At 45.4% G+C, this 16,016-nt stretch overlaps 1 protein-coding gene across 2 annotated transcripts in view; it reads right to left on the bottom strand.

The window, feature by feature from the left end:
* C2cd3 (C2 domain containing 3 centriole elongation regulator) overlaps positions 1 to 16,016 on the bottom strand; it is a 98,205-nt gene that overhangs the window by 36,697 nt on the left and 45,492 nt on the right. For both annotated transcript variants that reach the window (XM_032893045.1, XM_032893044.1), the window contains exons 17-24: positions 14,014 to 14,194; positions 11,609 to 11,792; positions 10,401 to 10,573; positions 8,975 to 9,098; positions 6,005 to 6,273; positions 5,496 to 5,585; positions 4,008 to 4,607; positions 111 to 449 (exon numbers count right to left, since the gene is read on the bottom strand). In XM_032893045.1, coding sequence (XP_032748936.1) covers positions 111 to 449; positions 4,008 to 4,607; positions 5,496 to 5,585; positions 6,005 to 6,273; positions 8,975 to 9,098; positions 10,401 to 10,573; positions 11,609 to 11,792; positions 14,014 to 14,194 — 1,960 coding nt within the window. The remainder of the gene's footprint in view (positions 1 to 110; positions 450 to 4,007; positions 4,608 to 5,495; positions 5,586 to 6,004; positions 6,274 to 8,974; positions 9,099 to 10,400; positions 10,574 to 11,608; positions 11,793 to 14,013; positions 14,195 to 16,016) is intronic.

Raw genomic sequence — 16,016 nt, 5'->3', positions numbered from 1 at the left:
ACTAAGAAAACTAACCATACTTGTAGGTCTTGCATGACCTGAAAGTTCTGTGAAGACAGAGTATGGTGAGGAGCTGGACACCTGCTTTTGGGTCCGTATGGAGAGCATACCTTTCAAGCTCAAGTGCATGGCTCTCTCTACCAGGATGCTGACAGCAAAAGTCCCATCCGACTCGGGAGGGCCCTGCTGGGAGGGGCACACATCGGCTGCAGTGCTGTTGCCATGGACCTGGGTGGAGGCAGGAGACTCCTGGAGCACACAGGGCGGAGAGAGCTGGGGCTCATCGCTCTTTCTGGGGAGCTGCTCAGACTCACTGTGGCTGCTGCAATCCATGGAGTCCAGCTCACGAGAGGGCTCAGTGTGTGGGGAGAAGGGGGAAAGAACCACATGGACACGCAGAGCAGCTCCAGAGAGGTCGGAAGCATTTCTTCCAAACAGAGGATACACACCTGTAAGAGAACAGAGGTAAAAAGGCCTGCGTGAGAAAGAATACCTCCTGGAGGCTGCTTATGGGCCTCTTTCCTGGGATAGACCACAGGTCTCAAAACAATTTGCCAAATGAATCTGAAGTGGGTATACAGAAAACTTGCCCCTACTATGTCCAGTAGCATTCAATAATACTAAGTGGTATTTAATTTCTGACTTGAAGCCAGAACCACATGCTTTGCGGTGGGCAACACTGCTATGGGAGAGAATTCATACATGGGGAGGGGGGACTAGGTAAAGGAAGAGGAGCCCTCTTCTGCATGATACAGCGTCCCCTCATCTCTCCCCACTGGGAAGTTATCCAGGGCCCCAATCAGCCTCTTTACCATCTGCATGGGATCAGGCAACATCCCCAAGGCACCACTGGGAGGGAGGTAGGAGTGGGTGGCAGGAGTAAGGAGGGTAAGGGTACTAACAGTGGAGTCCTTTCTTTTTTTTTTTTTTTTTTTTCGGGGCTGGGGCCCGAACCCAGGGCCTTGCGCTTCCTGGGCAAGCGCTCTACCCCTGAGCTAAATCCCCAACCCCTGGGGGCCCCTTTCTGTGCCAGAATTTCAGATGGGTCAATGAATCTGTCAAGATCATATACCCAAGAATCAGTGGATTTAAACTTTACTGGTTTGCTGGACCTTAAAATGAGATTTTACTTAGAGTCTCAATAATTCCTTCTGACTCTCAAAGATTGCTTTGCTAGATTCATTCCTATTAGGAGAAAAAGATGAACCTGCCACAGATGGCAGTTGACTTTTTATTCATTTATTATATATAAGTAACTGTAGGTGTCTTCAGACACACCAGAAGAGGGCACCGGATCTCTTTACAGATGGTTGTGAGCCACCATGTGGTTGCTGGGAATTGAACTCAGGACCTCTGGAAGAGCAGTCGGTGCTCTTAACCGCTGAGCCATCTCTCCAGCCCTCGGCAGTTGACTTTTTTAAATGTTTTTTTTTTTTTTTTTTTTTTTTTTTTGGTTCTTTTTTTTTGGAGCTGGGGTTAAATGTTTTAATAGCTTCTTTTCTTCTTGATACACAGATTATCATGGCTCTCAAAAGTACAAAATGAGAGTCATCATAGAGGGAGGACACCCAGTGGGTCTTCCTAACCCTCGTGACGTGTAAACAGTATATGGAAACAGGTTGGCTGGCTTAGTGGATATTAACTGACACATTTAACAAACACATCAAATGTCTAAGGCTCTGTACAAGAGAATACAAACCTTAAACCAGTGGGGTATGATTGGCACAGACAATCTGGAATGTTCAATAGCCTCTCTGGAAACAATAAAAAGGGAGGATTTGTGATGGAAGTCTGACCCTTGACCTATACTCTGTGTCCCAGATCTGTTTTCTTGAGCAGTGAAGCTAAAAGCCTATCTTTAAAAAAAGTTAGTTCACCCCAGTGAACGTGATTGTTGGGGGGAGGGGCGGTAATGGGGGGAGGATGGGAGGGGAACACCCATACAGAAGGGGAGGGGAGGGGTTAGGGGATGTTGGCCATGAAACCGGGAACGGGAATAACAATCGAAATGTAAATAAGAAATACTCAATTTAATAAAGAAAAAAAAAAGTTAGTTCAAGTTAGCCTGGGCTGCTTCAAAGACTCTTTCTCTGGTTTTGGTAAAGTGACCTGGATTGGCCTGGATGAAGCTGGCAATGCAGCCTTGGGGAGATACTCAGAGGGTTAGACGTAGGTCTGCTGGGCCCCAAAGAGCCCAGCAGTCTGGGAAATCGCCTGAACTCACTCATTTCTCCTTTTGTAGAGAGGGCCATCAAAAGGGTTAGAGCCATATGCCTATACTCCCAGCTCCTGGGAAGCTCAAGTAGGAAGATGGTGAGTTCAAGACCAGTTTAGAGACACATCACTACTTCTACACCAATCTAGCCTACATCTTGAGACCTTGTTTCAAAAACACCAAGCAAGAAGGCAGGCAGGGCAGACAGGCAGGCAGGCAGGCAGGCAGGCAGGCAAGCAAACAAAAACAAAAACAAAAATCAAAACCAAAACCAAAACCACACATTCACAACAAAAGCCAAAAAAACAAAACAAAACAAAAAACCCAAACCAAAGAAGCAGAAGTAAAACGGGTCGTGACCTCTAGCTGCATAGAGCAGGGAAATACCTCACTGGAGCGTTAAACTGAGCAAGCCCCACGCTTGCACAGACTCCAGTCACGGCTGGTGTGCACTCAGTTGGCAGAGTGTTGGCCAGGCTTATGAGAAACCCGTGTGATCCCCACCACCACATAACAAGATGTCCACACCTGCAATCTTGGATTCTAAAGGGGCAGAAGGAGGACCTGGAGTTCAAGGTCATCTTTCACTACATAGTGAACTTGAGGTGACCTTGGGCTATGTGATCCATGAGACCCAACAAAACACTTGGCCGGCTCCCTGCAACTCATTACAGGCAGTAGACTCACTTTCTAGAGTGCAGAGCTCTCATTCCAGAACCTACTGTAAGAGCCTTCCACAGTTCTTGGAAGAAAGACCTTTGTTTTGATGGGACGAGTTCCTCGGCCACAGTCCTGGCTTTATGGCAGTGCTTTGTAAACCTGTGTACCCTGAGCGGGTCCAGGTCACTTACGGCATCTTCAATACACCTAGCTACTTCATGTCTCTGTGCCTGCACACTTGTTCTTCCTGTCTTTAGAACACATAGCTGGGTGTGGTAGAGCACACCTTTGATCCCAGCAATCTGGAGGCAGAGGCAGTGGATCTCTGTGAGTTTCAGGCCAGTCTGTGCTACACAGAGAGACCCTGACTCAAAACCAAAACCTTCCCCCTTTCCCTTGTTTCCCCCTAAATCCTTTGAAACTACACTTCAGATGAGGTTCCGTCCTTTACCAAACCTCCAGGCCCATGAGCGGCACAGCCCTCCTGTTCCACTGAGGAGCCCTTTGCTTCTTATGCTTTCCATCCACTGCTTAGAGCTGCATCTCCTGTTAGGTTAGCGTACAGACAGTTAGGCTAGGAACGAGTCCTTGCTCAAATCTGTATTCCCAGGGCCAAGTTCGTGCATTGAACACCAAAGGAAAGCAACAGGGGTGAGCGGTATATTCTGTGTGTAAAACACTTTTCCTTCTGTCTTTGAACCCGTTTAGTAGCATGTATATTTTCTTTATTTCAGCACTGGGCTAGGGAAGTGGGGGATCTGAGATGCAGAGAGGCTGTGTGTTTTCTCTTTGAAGGCAGTGATGGAAACTCTTTCCCCATTAGGGATCACAGGATGATGTGCTGTCATTTTATCAGCTCTAAGAGGTGCTCACCAAAAAGACGACTGTCCTGAGAAATACCCAGGGAAGAGAATATCCTTGAAGGTACTCTTCAATGCAGCAAATAAACCGTCACCGTCCATGACCACCCAGGCTCTGACATACCTATTACAGTTAGTCGGGGAGACTCACTCGACCCCATCCTGTACACGTTAACTAAGTGCTATGATAATTTAGGTACCAGATTACACATACAAATCAGATGAATTTATGTACAGAGAAGGTGCTTAGTTAAACCTGAATCTTCACTCACCACTGACAGTTAGTGTCCTTGTTGATTTTTCCCCAAGTCTGGACAGGTCTACATAGGCTGAGCCAATCCAGCTGTCGGTCTGGTGCGGCCTCTCTAAGTTATCGTTGCCATAAGCTCGCCACACTTGGATCTCTAACTTCTCCTCCCTGAAGTACCAAAGCAGTGACTGGCTCCGAGTGACCTCTGCTCTTTTGGATGCCTTGAAGGTAACCAGGACCTGGTTGTCTGTAGACTCCTTAGGTTTCCTGAGAGGAGTCCAAAAGGCTTCTTGATTGTATAGCTTGTAGCGAAGGTAGCAATATATATTCTTATGAATGTTCTTATGACCAGCGAGCAGCACACAGTGGAGAGGGAGCCAGAGTCTGGGGGTGGAGATGGTGACAGTGGCTGGCACCTCTTCTTCCATTTTGACAAGATCCTTTGGGGTATCCTCAAAGCTCCAGCCCAACAGCTCAGCAGCTTCCAACACCCGCTCTCTATCTCCGGGATGCGTGAAGGAGACAGAAAGCTCCAGGCCTCCCACAATCTTCTGCATAAATTCCAGGCCCTGATGCAGGCCTTCGTCTTCCGGTAAAATGACAGGATACCATCCTGTGATCCCTTACAGGGAAAAGGAGAGAGTTTCAATCACCATCTTCAAAGAGAAACCACACAGTCTCTACATCTCAGATTCCCCATTACCCTGGCCCAAAGCTGAATAGAAAACACACCCACACTAGGTCGGGAGCCTGTCTTTCTCTGACCACTGAGACCCAATGAGATTAGACAGGAAGGATAAGGCTAGAAATCGGAAGATCTGAGTTCTTTCCTTGGTTTAGACTCCAAACTAGTGGCTTGTTCTGGATAAGCCGATAATCTCCCCTCGTTCTCACTTGTATGTGCACACATGGGAAAACGCACACTGATCTTATTCACGGAAGTTGACATATCACTGACTGCAGCAATGGCTGAGGAAGTGCTTTGAAGGGAAGAGCTATAGAAATCTGAGACGCTGCTGCCCTGGTATTGTGAGTGCAACGGAAAGGGAATGGAGCAAGAAGCTGGGTCCTGGGCCCAGAGCCAGGCTGGGCCTGTTTGCTCAGGCCTCTATGCAGTTCTCTTTATTCCACTGTAGTGGAGGACAGGAGAGTCAAAGGAACGGGTAAATGATGACTACATTGTGAATTGTGAAATGCAATAGCTGTGTAGTTTTGGCCAATCGGCTTTTTTGAGATCATCTGGCTGCCACGTTTACTGTGAGGTCAGACAGAGCCTGAGGGAAGACGTTAATCACATCATGCCATATGTGCAGAGGTGCTGCCGCTGTCTTCTCAACATGTCGCCAGTTTTCTTAAAGTAGGTGAGATGACCTCATGACCAGGGCAGTTTAGCAAGCCTGAGAGAACTGTGAGGTACCTGGGTGAGTTCACAGCATGTCTCGGGGACAGGCTTCCTGGTGTATTTTGCATGGGAGCTAGACAGGATTACCTCACATGGCAGCATCCTTACCAGATCTCTTGACCAGCAGATCTTTTGTTGGAACCTTTACTACTCCAAGCAGATAGTTTTTGCATGACTGGATCCTGGTTATATCACTGACTGTTAAGTGAAGCAAAAATGGGGAGTTACTGCTGGGCTGAGGCCTGTTTACGGTGGACTCCTACAACACTTCAATTCTACACATGCTAGTCAGGGCTGAGCTGATGCGTCCTGGTCAGTCTGAAGGTCTTTAGACTGTCCAATCATACCCTCCCTTTGCAGGCACAGGGAAGTGCACGAAGCTCCCTAGTGAAGAGACCCACCCTTCACGTCCATGCACCCACTAACATCTGAACACAACCGCGGCTCCCTTCTACACTGCTCCATCAACAGTTCCGTCTCACTTTGGCTTTGCCTCTTGGAAACTGTAGAGATTATAACGCCTCCTTCTCAAGTTTTCCAGTATTGCCTAGGAAGGAATCGCCATCCAAAAGAGAGCCTCATGTGGTTCTGAAGGTGACGAGTCATTTGGTGCTTACCTGATTTGGTATTTTCATGATAGATAGCAAAAATGATTTCTGCAAACTCCAACAGCTCTGCCAGGAAGCAGGCTTCTCCGCTACAGTGCTGAGTCACCAGGTTACACGGGAACTCAAGGTGATGGGAGAACTCGGGGCAGAAGGAGCAGGCCACAGTGCGGGTTTGGCGCTGTTCCCCTTTGGGCAGAAATGAGAGATGGGTGGTGACAGAGGCATTGACTCCAACGGCGGCACTAAACTGTAGAGCGGGTTCCTGCTCAGCCAAAGCCCTGTAGGGGACGAAGGGAAGGGGAAGAAGGTACCCGACATATTAGAAATCAGCTTGAGTGCCCAGGAAGTATCTGTTATTCTCACAAGCGCTGAGCACGCTTATCAACAGGTCTCTGTCCAGGCTTTTGGCAGTGAATAATGAGCGTTCTCTGCACCCTAGATATGACTGTATATTTGCAGAGAGGTTCATGGGGTAAAAAACTCGGACACTGGAAGAAAATATTAAAACTTGTTATTAGATGTACTCAAGTTTTTCTATCTGTAAGACATTTTTTATAATGTATTTAGCATATTAATATAGGTGTACCAGAAGATAATTTATATATGAAAAAGCACACCCCAACTTGAAAGTGTGCTAACTTTTAAATTAAAATGCTCAGTTAAAACTGGGAGACCACTGCTACTGACAGTGGAAACTCTCTAAGTTCTAATGTAGGGAGTAACCTGATTAAAAACCACCCTGAGGCACTGGACATAAAGTTACTCTGTCACTACGACAAAGTGAGACAAAAACTAGACTTCTTTACTGTCTTCCTTTAGAACACACTAAAGCAAGGTCACTCTGTAAACCTAACACTCTTCCATAGACTGGGTGACCCTTGAAGCTTAACAGGTTCAACTTTGACTCTAGTCTTCCCTTCCCTCCTTCTGGATAAAATTGTCTAAGAAAGACAATGCAGCAAAGTCTTGTTCCTTTGAGCGCTTTCCCAGCTGAGCGAATCCCAGCTAGATGCTCCAAGTCCTCTGTGGCCTTCTTACTAAGACACTCTCTACTTCCCCCTGGTGTTTACTTTCTGTCATTGCAACTAGCAGTAAACCCAAACTTGTTCAATGAAATCCCTGTGATCTTAGTGCAGTAGCCTTAGTGTCATGTGTTATTGGCAGATGAACATTACCAATTTTAGCAGCATGGGTATTTGGAGTCAGAGAAGGCTCATCAAGATCTTGTAGAGAACCCTGGTTCTGTTCCTGAAACAAACACTGAGTGGTCCATAACTACCTATAACTAACTGTACTTCAGATACCTTCTTGTCGACTCCAAGGGTATTTGAATGAACATGGTACACATACGCACACCCACAAACCCGCCTCCCCCATAGAGAGATCAAATAAAATAAAATTTATAAATATTGCCTGAAAGAAGTTATTTTTAGTACATTTTCATTATCTATTTTTGTGTACACTCATGGAGGTCAGAGGACAACTTTTTTTTTTTTTTTTTTTTTTTTTTTTCGAGCTGGGGACCAAACCAGGGCCTTGCGCTTTGCTAGGCAAGCGCTCTACCACTGAGCTAAATCCCCAACCCCCAGAGGACAACTTTTAGTCGTTGGTTTCTCCTTCCATATGGTGCATCCCAGGGATTAAATTCAGATCTTCAGGCTTGGTAATAAATGCTTTAACCCACTCAGCCATTTTGCTGACCCCTGAAAGTGTTTGGACAAACACTAAGATGTTGCTGGGTACTTAGGGAAGTCTACTTGGAGAGTTTAGTGCGGAGTGGCTTACTAGACTGAACCTTTATCAGCTGCTTTAGCATCAGACCTCACGTGGGCAGTGACCCAATCACACATTTAGAGACCAGTACAGTTCAAGGTGAACAATCTGAGTCACAAAAAGAGAAGAAGTTAGGGGAACTGGTTTTCTTCTTGAAGTCCTAAGCGAGCTACTTGGAGGCAGGAGTTGGTCTACTTCTATCAGTACCTACTGCTGCCAGAGCTCATCCATGTGATATGTGGGGTACAGAGGGGATTTCAGAGTATCTAACTAGAGGAACTGACAGTCTAGTGTGGGGAATGCAGGCCTGATAGAAAGGGCAGCATGTGTTAGAACCCAGGTGCTAACAGTAAAGGAGGGCAGCATGTGTTAGAACCGAGGTGCTAACAGTAAAGGAGGGCTGCCGAGATGCTACACACTCATCAAGGAAAGCGAGAGTTTAAAGAGAGAAGAGGAAGAATATTTAAGGCTAAGAGAAATAACAGCAAAGAGCTGAGGGAGACAGCCACACTGTTCCCCAACAGAGACAGACGTGGCAGAATAAATACAAAGGCAAGGGACCTGAGTGGGGAAATGTCCTTAATGTCTTCGGAAGCAACAAGAGGGCCAGTGACTGGAGTGGAGGGAGATTACAACTGCTGTTCCCTTCTACACTGTTCCAAAGATTACAGGAGGTCATATTGTGTGGACCCTTACAACAATGCAAGGATGGTGGCTTTCTTTTAGTAGACACGTGGTCAAGGCTGGAGTTAGTTTTAATAGGTTATCAGTCATTATGTTGAGACCAGATGGAAGAGGTACAAGATGGGGAAAAAAGGACGTCATACAGAGATGGACATATGTGATCACGAGTCTATAAAGGACATGCAGCGAGCACACAGCATGCTGTGAGGGTACAGAGCATAACCATGGTCGTAGGGGACTAAGAAGGGGGAGAATACAAAGTTGTGGCAAAGTGAAGAAATGAATTTGCAATACAGCAGTGTAAGAGTCTACAAGGGACTTTCCAAAATCTGAAATGCTTTCTTTAACAGAAAGTCCTGGGTAATGATATGGAATTTTTCCAAGACAGTCACCCCGTGGGAGCATTACGCTTTGTAGACTACACTACAGGAAGGTCTCAGTCACCCACCCGCATAGGAGCATCACGCAGTGTAGACTGCTCCACAGGAAGGTTTAAGAAGCACTTTTCTAAGGTGGACTCACTTGGCTGCTGCCTGAAGACCGCAGGCTCTGATAATCTGGACTGAGATGGAGACAGCTCGGGCAGCAAGGACTCCCTCTGCTGTTCTTGGACTACGCCGGTATCTCAAACTCACATCCAGGAAACCTGATGAAATGAAAACAGGAAGAAAAAGACTACCAGGTTAGCTGGAAGGATCTCTGTTCCTCTAAACCATCAGCTCCTAGCCGGAGAGACAGGAGGATGACTGCAATCACAGTGAGTAATAAAAGAGTCAAGTTGTATAGTGTGCCTCATGTAACCACACATCATCTTTTCTAAAAGCCTTCCACAGATTAAAACCTTTCATTTTGGCAGATGCTCTCAACAAGTATCAAGTAACTTGACTCAGAAAGCTAATTTTGATAATCTTGCAGGATGGACTGCCTTTCCAGAAACCATCAGCTTAAAATACCATTTCAAATGCCAAATTCTTTTTGTTAAGCTCTTTCGAGGTCTATCTAATCTTTCAAGGTCGGTCTGTCTATCTATCTATCTATCTATCGATCTATCTATCTATCTATCTATCGATCGATCGATCGATCTATCTATCCATCCATCCATCCACCCACCCAACCATCATCCACTCACCCACCCACCCACCCGGGGTCAGAGGACAACTTGTGGGAGTTGGTTTTCTACCAAGTAGGTCCTGGGGACCGACTCAGACAACACACCAGCTAGAATAATTGGTGGGTAAGTTGCAGTCTGCCCATGACTATCAGGCCTGGAAGCAGTGGCTGAGCCATCCTGTTATCCTTTTCCTGAGGCTGGAGAGATGGCTCAGCATTGGCTGCTCTTGCAGAGGACACACACTCAACTCTTAGACCCGCGTGGAGGCTCACAACTGCCTGACATTCTACTTTCAAAGGATCTGATACCCTCCTCTGACTTTGGAGGTTTCTACATGCATGTGGTGTGTCTATGGATGGCATAAAGAGCCACACACATAAAATAAAATCTTAACTCCCACACATGTTCCATGGCAGGTGTGCCCTCCCCATGTGTGAATACATATGACAAAAATGTTTTTGAAACGTCTCCTTTACAGCCAGTTCCCATGCAAGCTGATCACATCCCCCCAGCCCTGCCTCTGCTCATGTTGGCTCAGAGTAATCTTCTAGAGTACCTAGGAAGTATTTAGCACTTAAGCTGAAGGCTTTTTAAATGCTTAAGCGTTCACGGTAAAATGAGACAAACAACATTTATACAGAGTCTATGGGACTGTGAGTTTTCTAAAATTATGTGCAAAGTCGCATTACATATTCTACACTCATCTTTCTAAGAGAGGGGGAGACTCAAAACGATAAATACCTCCAAAGTGAAGACTCATTAATTCAGAAAGAAAAAAAAAAGAATATCTATATACACTGCCTTTGAAAAGGAAAGACATAGTAAGTCTTCAATTACCTGATGACTGGCTCTTCAGTTCCTTGCTGGTCTCAAGTCTGGGGGTTAACGGGAGATTAAAGTTCTGCGTCCCAATGTCTTCACGGTGCTGCATGGTTACCATGGCAGAGATCCTTGATAAAGGCAAGGTTCCTTTGGCAACCATCTGGTCCCTTACATTAGGATAATAGTATCTGAAAACCACAAAAGCACAACATGCCAGCTAGAGTCATAAGGTGGATAAACTGCAGTCTGCCCCAGGGATCTCGTTCTCTTTGGAGGCCAGCTGTTTTGAGACTGGTGGCATATGATGATGGCTGGGCTGGCTGGATACACTGCCCATCACATGAAGCAACCTTATAAATCCATACTCTCGGTTCAGGGTGGCAAAGCTCTGCTTCCTAGAGGTTTTCTGCGTGAGAACCTGTCTGTGCCTTGGGCCTTCCTCAAAAGTTCCATCCTATCGCAGCGGTGGTTCTTGGCGGGGCAGCTCCCTCATCCCCACGGCTCATCTTGGCCTTTAGGCCTACGGTGTTCTAACTTGCAGTAGGATGAGAATCTGTTGGTACCCACTCTATTTCCTTTCCACGTCACACTAATCCCTTAAGTCATAAAGCTGCACATGAGAGATAGACGGTTGTAAAAAAATCTCTCCTGTGTCTGGTTTCCACCTGACTGCGGAGAGCATTTCTGCCGGGTGACAGCAGTTCGTGATCCTGTTCTCCTTCCTTTACATTTACTTGTATTCTCCTAATCATTGTCGTGCATTTCCTGGAGGTGTAAACAGATGTTGGGGCAGGGCTGAACATTTACAATCAGACCAGCATCCTTTCTGGAAACCTCCCAATGCCTGTAACATTAATGTTTTGTGAAGACTGTTTTTTCTGATGGTGGGAAGCAGTAGAAGTGGGGAGAACAGCTGGGAGGCTCTCACAGCAGTGAGGTCTCATGGAATAAAGACCTGAGTAAAGACAGTGGTGAAAGAATTCCAAAAATGGTGACTGCTATCTGTAAAGGGAAGTGGGAGGACCACAGGGTACGAGGGTAGACATAACTGCTCAGAAGAGCCTAACATAGTGTAAATCCCAGACACAAGCTACTGTCAGATACAGACTGTAAAGCGAGGGTGTCCTGCTGGGCTTCTTACAACAGTTCCACCTGGCCAAGCACAGGGCCTGTGCCTGGGCACTTCCTTCCTATGCATGGGGCCTGGGCTGTCCATACTGTACCTGCACCAGATTTCAAACTGGACTCCACCCCCAGGCACCAGCCCCTGGGAGGAGAAGGCGCTCAGCAGGAGCCTCTGCACTGGAACCTCGGTTGGCAGCAGGAGAGAGTGATGGTGCTGACTATTAAAGACGGGATCTGGGACACACAGTGTGGTTGAAGTTCTAAAGGGCTTCAGAGTAATTCCTTCGGGAAAGAAAAGCAGTTGAGAATATCGAACATGTCAATGGGTGCTTATGTGCAGCACCCTGACTTACATATCTATCATTCAACTCTATCCTCATGTGATTTCTGTGAGAACACAGATGAAGGTATGGATACCCTGAAGGTATTAGAGAGTAGGTCCCAGGTCTGCTACAAATGCGGCTATGGTCCAGGAAGTACCATGATAACACTGAACAGAACACCCTTTTCTGGTGGACAGTATACGAGGGTTCAAGTTTTCCATGTCCTTTCAAGCACTTAGCTCTTAAACATTACACCTGTCTCTGAGGGTAGGCGTTCATGAAGGTTTTGATTTGCATTCTTTAAAAGACTGGTGATGCTCATGTTCCTCAAAGCTTCGAGTGCTACAGACCCAGACCCTAGTGTGGCTATGTTGTGAGGTGGTGGAACTTTTAGGAAACAGGATCTGGAAGGAAGTGGCTGCTTCTCTCTGAGGGATTAATGTTAGTCTTTCGGACTAAATTAGTTCTTTCAAGTATAAGTTGGTACAAAGTGATGTCACCCTATGGGCTTGGTCTTTCTGGTACACTATCTTCTGATCTGGCTTATTAGTCATTGTGACACAGCAAAGGGGGTCCTCAGTAAAGAACAAGGCAATGGGGGACAGGCCATCTCTAATACTGATTAACCTCTTTTATTTTCTGAAAGTTTCAGTCTCAGACATTTTGTTCTATCACCAAAACAGACTAATAAAGTATTTTTCTGAGTACTTAATTGTATATCTCTGGATAAACTTCTAATCAGCTCTTTAGCCCATTTTAATTAATTAATTAATAGTTAAGTGTGGTACTAGGGGTTAAATCAGGGCAGTCTACATGAAAGATCTGAGTTCAACTGCTCAACTGTAATACCAGACTATTTATTTGGAGACAGTCTCATACCAAGTTGTCCAAATGTGATCCTCCTGTCTCAGTTTCTCAAGGAAACTTTTTTTTTTTTCCCAGATAGGGTCTCAAGAGCCCAGGCTATCCTCAAACCTGCTATGTGACCAAGGATGACCTTGATCTTCTGATTCTCCTCCTTCCTCCTCTCAAATGCTGGGATTTCTTGTGAGCAATACCATGTCTGACTTACTTGGTGCTGAGGATCAAACCCAGGACTCTGTGCACACCAGGCAAGCAAGCAGTCTACCAAGTGGGCTACATCCCTAGCCCTGTTTTGTTAAACATCATTTTTAAGAGTATGTAAGTATGTAAGTCTCTTCTTTGAGCTCTATAATACTATTGGTAGCTCCTGGTAGACAGACACACAGCCTGATGGACATTCCTTCCTATCAGATGAGATCAAACAAAGCAAAAACCCGCCTTGCTGAGTTAGTTCTTGGAGATGATCAGAAAACACAGATGAAAGGGTGGGGCAGTATAGTGAGAGACACGTGGGCTCTGGGTCTAGGTCGTTTTTCTCTTTCATTTTTGAGAGATGAAGATCTCATAAGGTGTCCCAGGCTGGCACTGAGCTCTCAATCCTCCTGACTCAGCCTTCCAAGTGCTGGGGTTACAGGTGTGGACTACCATGCTTGACCAGGGTCAGAAACCTGGCACTTGTTAATGAGGTGGCTCCAGGCAAGTCCCTTAATGCTTTCTCTCTCTCTCTCTCTCTCTCTCTCTCTCTCTCTCTCTCTCTCTCTCTCTCTCTCTCTCTCTCTCTCTCCACACACACACACACGCACACTTTTGCACACACTTTGCACACGCACATACACATGCAGGCAAGCATATAAAGGAGGACTTACAAGTGAGTAACTGTCAGACTTAGGCAAAGGGGACACAGAAAGGAAGCCATGCTTTACTACGTGCTTCTCCATGGAAGCGCTAAAGCGATGGTCAGAGGGCACCTGGAAGACACTTTGCTTGAGAAATCCTGTCCAAACCTCCCAGAACCAGAGATTAGGGAGGCCCTGGCATGTTCTCTAACTCAACACGAGGGGCACAGCACACAGAGAAAGGCACAGTGCACGAATGTGCTCTCCCATGTTATCAACCACATGAGAACACTATGAATGCCATGGCAATGCCAAAAGATAATCAGGTGAAAAGCACAATGAAAACATAGGCCGTCTCTCATGTCTTTATCCAGGTAAGATTGGGAACAACTAACAAGACAAAATCCCAGGAAAAACAAAAGTCCTAAGTATGTGCAATAAAGGGACCAAGCACAAATGACGACGTGTCTCCCAGCCTACCGTTCTCAAGGAGGGCAGGTCCTTGCAGCACACTGGGTTGGGAGTCTTGAAAAGGGAAGTAGTACTGGACGTAACAATCTGCTTCTCCCCAGACGGTTGCCTGAAGGGGCATGAGCCCTTTAACCATCACCACATGGAACTCAAAGTGGTGCTCCATCAACTGGGTTCCTTGTTTTTCTGGCTATGAAATGAAACAGATCCTGGTCAGCTTGGAAGATAACATGTTTAGAATACCCCTGCCGGCCTACAAAGAAACCTACCAGAAATCTACACGTAACTCTCATAACTGCTAAGTATATCTAGAACAAGCAGGACTGACCCTAGAGCATACAACCAAGTCAATGTGATTCAGTGCAAGAATGGAACAAAGAAGACCTTAGTCTCAACAATTCGATCTCTGTCATTCATAAGGGCTCTTAGAACACAGAATAGGACATTACTTCCTTAATAGGAGAAAGAACACATATTTGAAGCAAGCAGGTATTAACTGTTAAGAGTACTACTTCATAACCACTTCTTATGAGCTTCCTGTTTACCCCAAGCCAGGTACTGAATCCACACTTCCCTTGTATAGCTGGTTAACAGGAACAACCGATAACCGCAGCCCAGACTCACAAGCTGCCTGACCTGCAGCCCACATTCTTTACAGCGCTAACTTATACAGCCTTGGCAGACACTAGCAACCAGTTAGTACCAATGTTCAAAGGAAGACTTCTGGGGTCAAGTGAGAGTGAGAATGTAGGTTTTAAATAATATCCTAGCTACAAATCAAATAAATGTAGAGGAAAGTATATTAATTATTTGTTTTATTAATTATTTGTTACATAAAAGCATATGTAATAATACTGGTTTAAAAGTCCCCTGTGGGAAATAGAAAGATTACAATTTCAATTTGATTCCCAGAGGGGGGAAAATGGCAGAGTAGAACTCTATTAAGAGTCAGGATAGATAGCTCCTTAATTTGGCCATGTGGCATTACAGCAAACTTAACAGTTTGGTCCTGCTGATGGTGAACTGGGTGAAGGACAGGGTAGGAGGGAAACAGTTAAATGTGTAGATGTAAATCTCTCAAGGATTTCCTCCATGGATGTATCCTGAGAATCATGTTCTAACTTTCTGTATGAAATTAATTGATTTATGAGTCTATATTGCAAGCTTAGGACCACACATCACCTAAAAAGACTTAAGAATACCACAGGTGCTTCTGTGCTTTTTATGTAATTTGCAACTAGCAGGAACCCTAACTTACAACCTCAGGCAATTAATTTAATCACTTTAATTTTGTTTTATCACCTATAAAAAAAGAGACAAACCCCACTGTATTCAGCTGTTACGAAACTAAACATGGAAATGTGGGCCAATATGTCTTCTCAATTGTACAGCAATGTATAAAATAAATTACTTCTTGGGTACAAGTGAAAAGCAAGACAGTTCAATTGTTACTTTACCACACAGACTTTATCAACAAACATTAAGACTGACAGCCTTATATTTGGGTGCTGTCTCTTGTAAGACAATTTAGTACACTGGAGGGTTAATACTTAGTACACTGGAGGATTAATACTTAGTACACTGGAGGATTAATACTTAGTACACTGGAGGATTAATACTTAGTTGTCCCAACAGATTCTCTTTTCTTTCCTCTTTTTTTTGGTACTGGGATCAAAGCCAGTCTTTTACATACTAGTTAAAAATTTGTTTATATTTTATGTGTATGTATTTGTCTACAATACATGTGTGCACTGCATGTGTGCAGGGTGTTGGATGTCCTGGGAGTTATGAGTTATCATATGTGCTGGGAACCGAATCTGAGACTTTTGCAAGAGCAGCAAGTGCTTTTAACCAGTGCGCATCTCTCTAGCCCCACAAGTCTTGAATGGGCTTGTGGGGCTGTGAAGATAGCTTAGTGTGGTGACCTGTGGTTGTAATCCGAGTGCTCAAGAGGCTGAGGCACGTGTATCCCTGGACTCCCTATCTGGTCAGCCTGGCTGACTGCTGAGTCT

This window comes from Rattus rattus, chromosome 2, assembly GCF_011064425.1.
Source record: "Rattus rattus isolate New Zealand chromosome 2, Rrattus_CSIRO_v1, whole genome shotgun sequence".
In the NCBI taxonomy this organism is placed as follows: domain Eukaryota; kingdom Metazoa; phylum Chordata; class Mammalia; order Rodentia; family Muridae; genus Rattus; species Rattus rattus.
The sequence above is the reverse complement of the archived record's forward strand: the minus strand, read 5'-3'. Positions and strand labels throughout refer to the sequence as shown.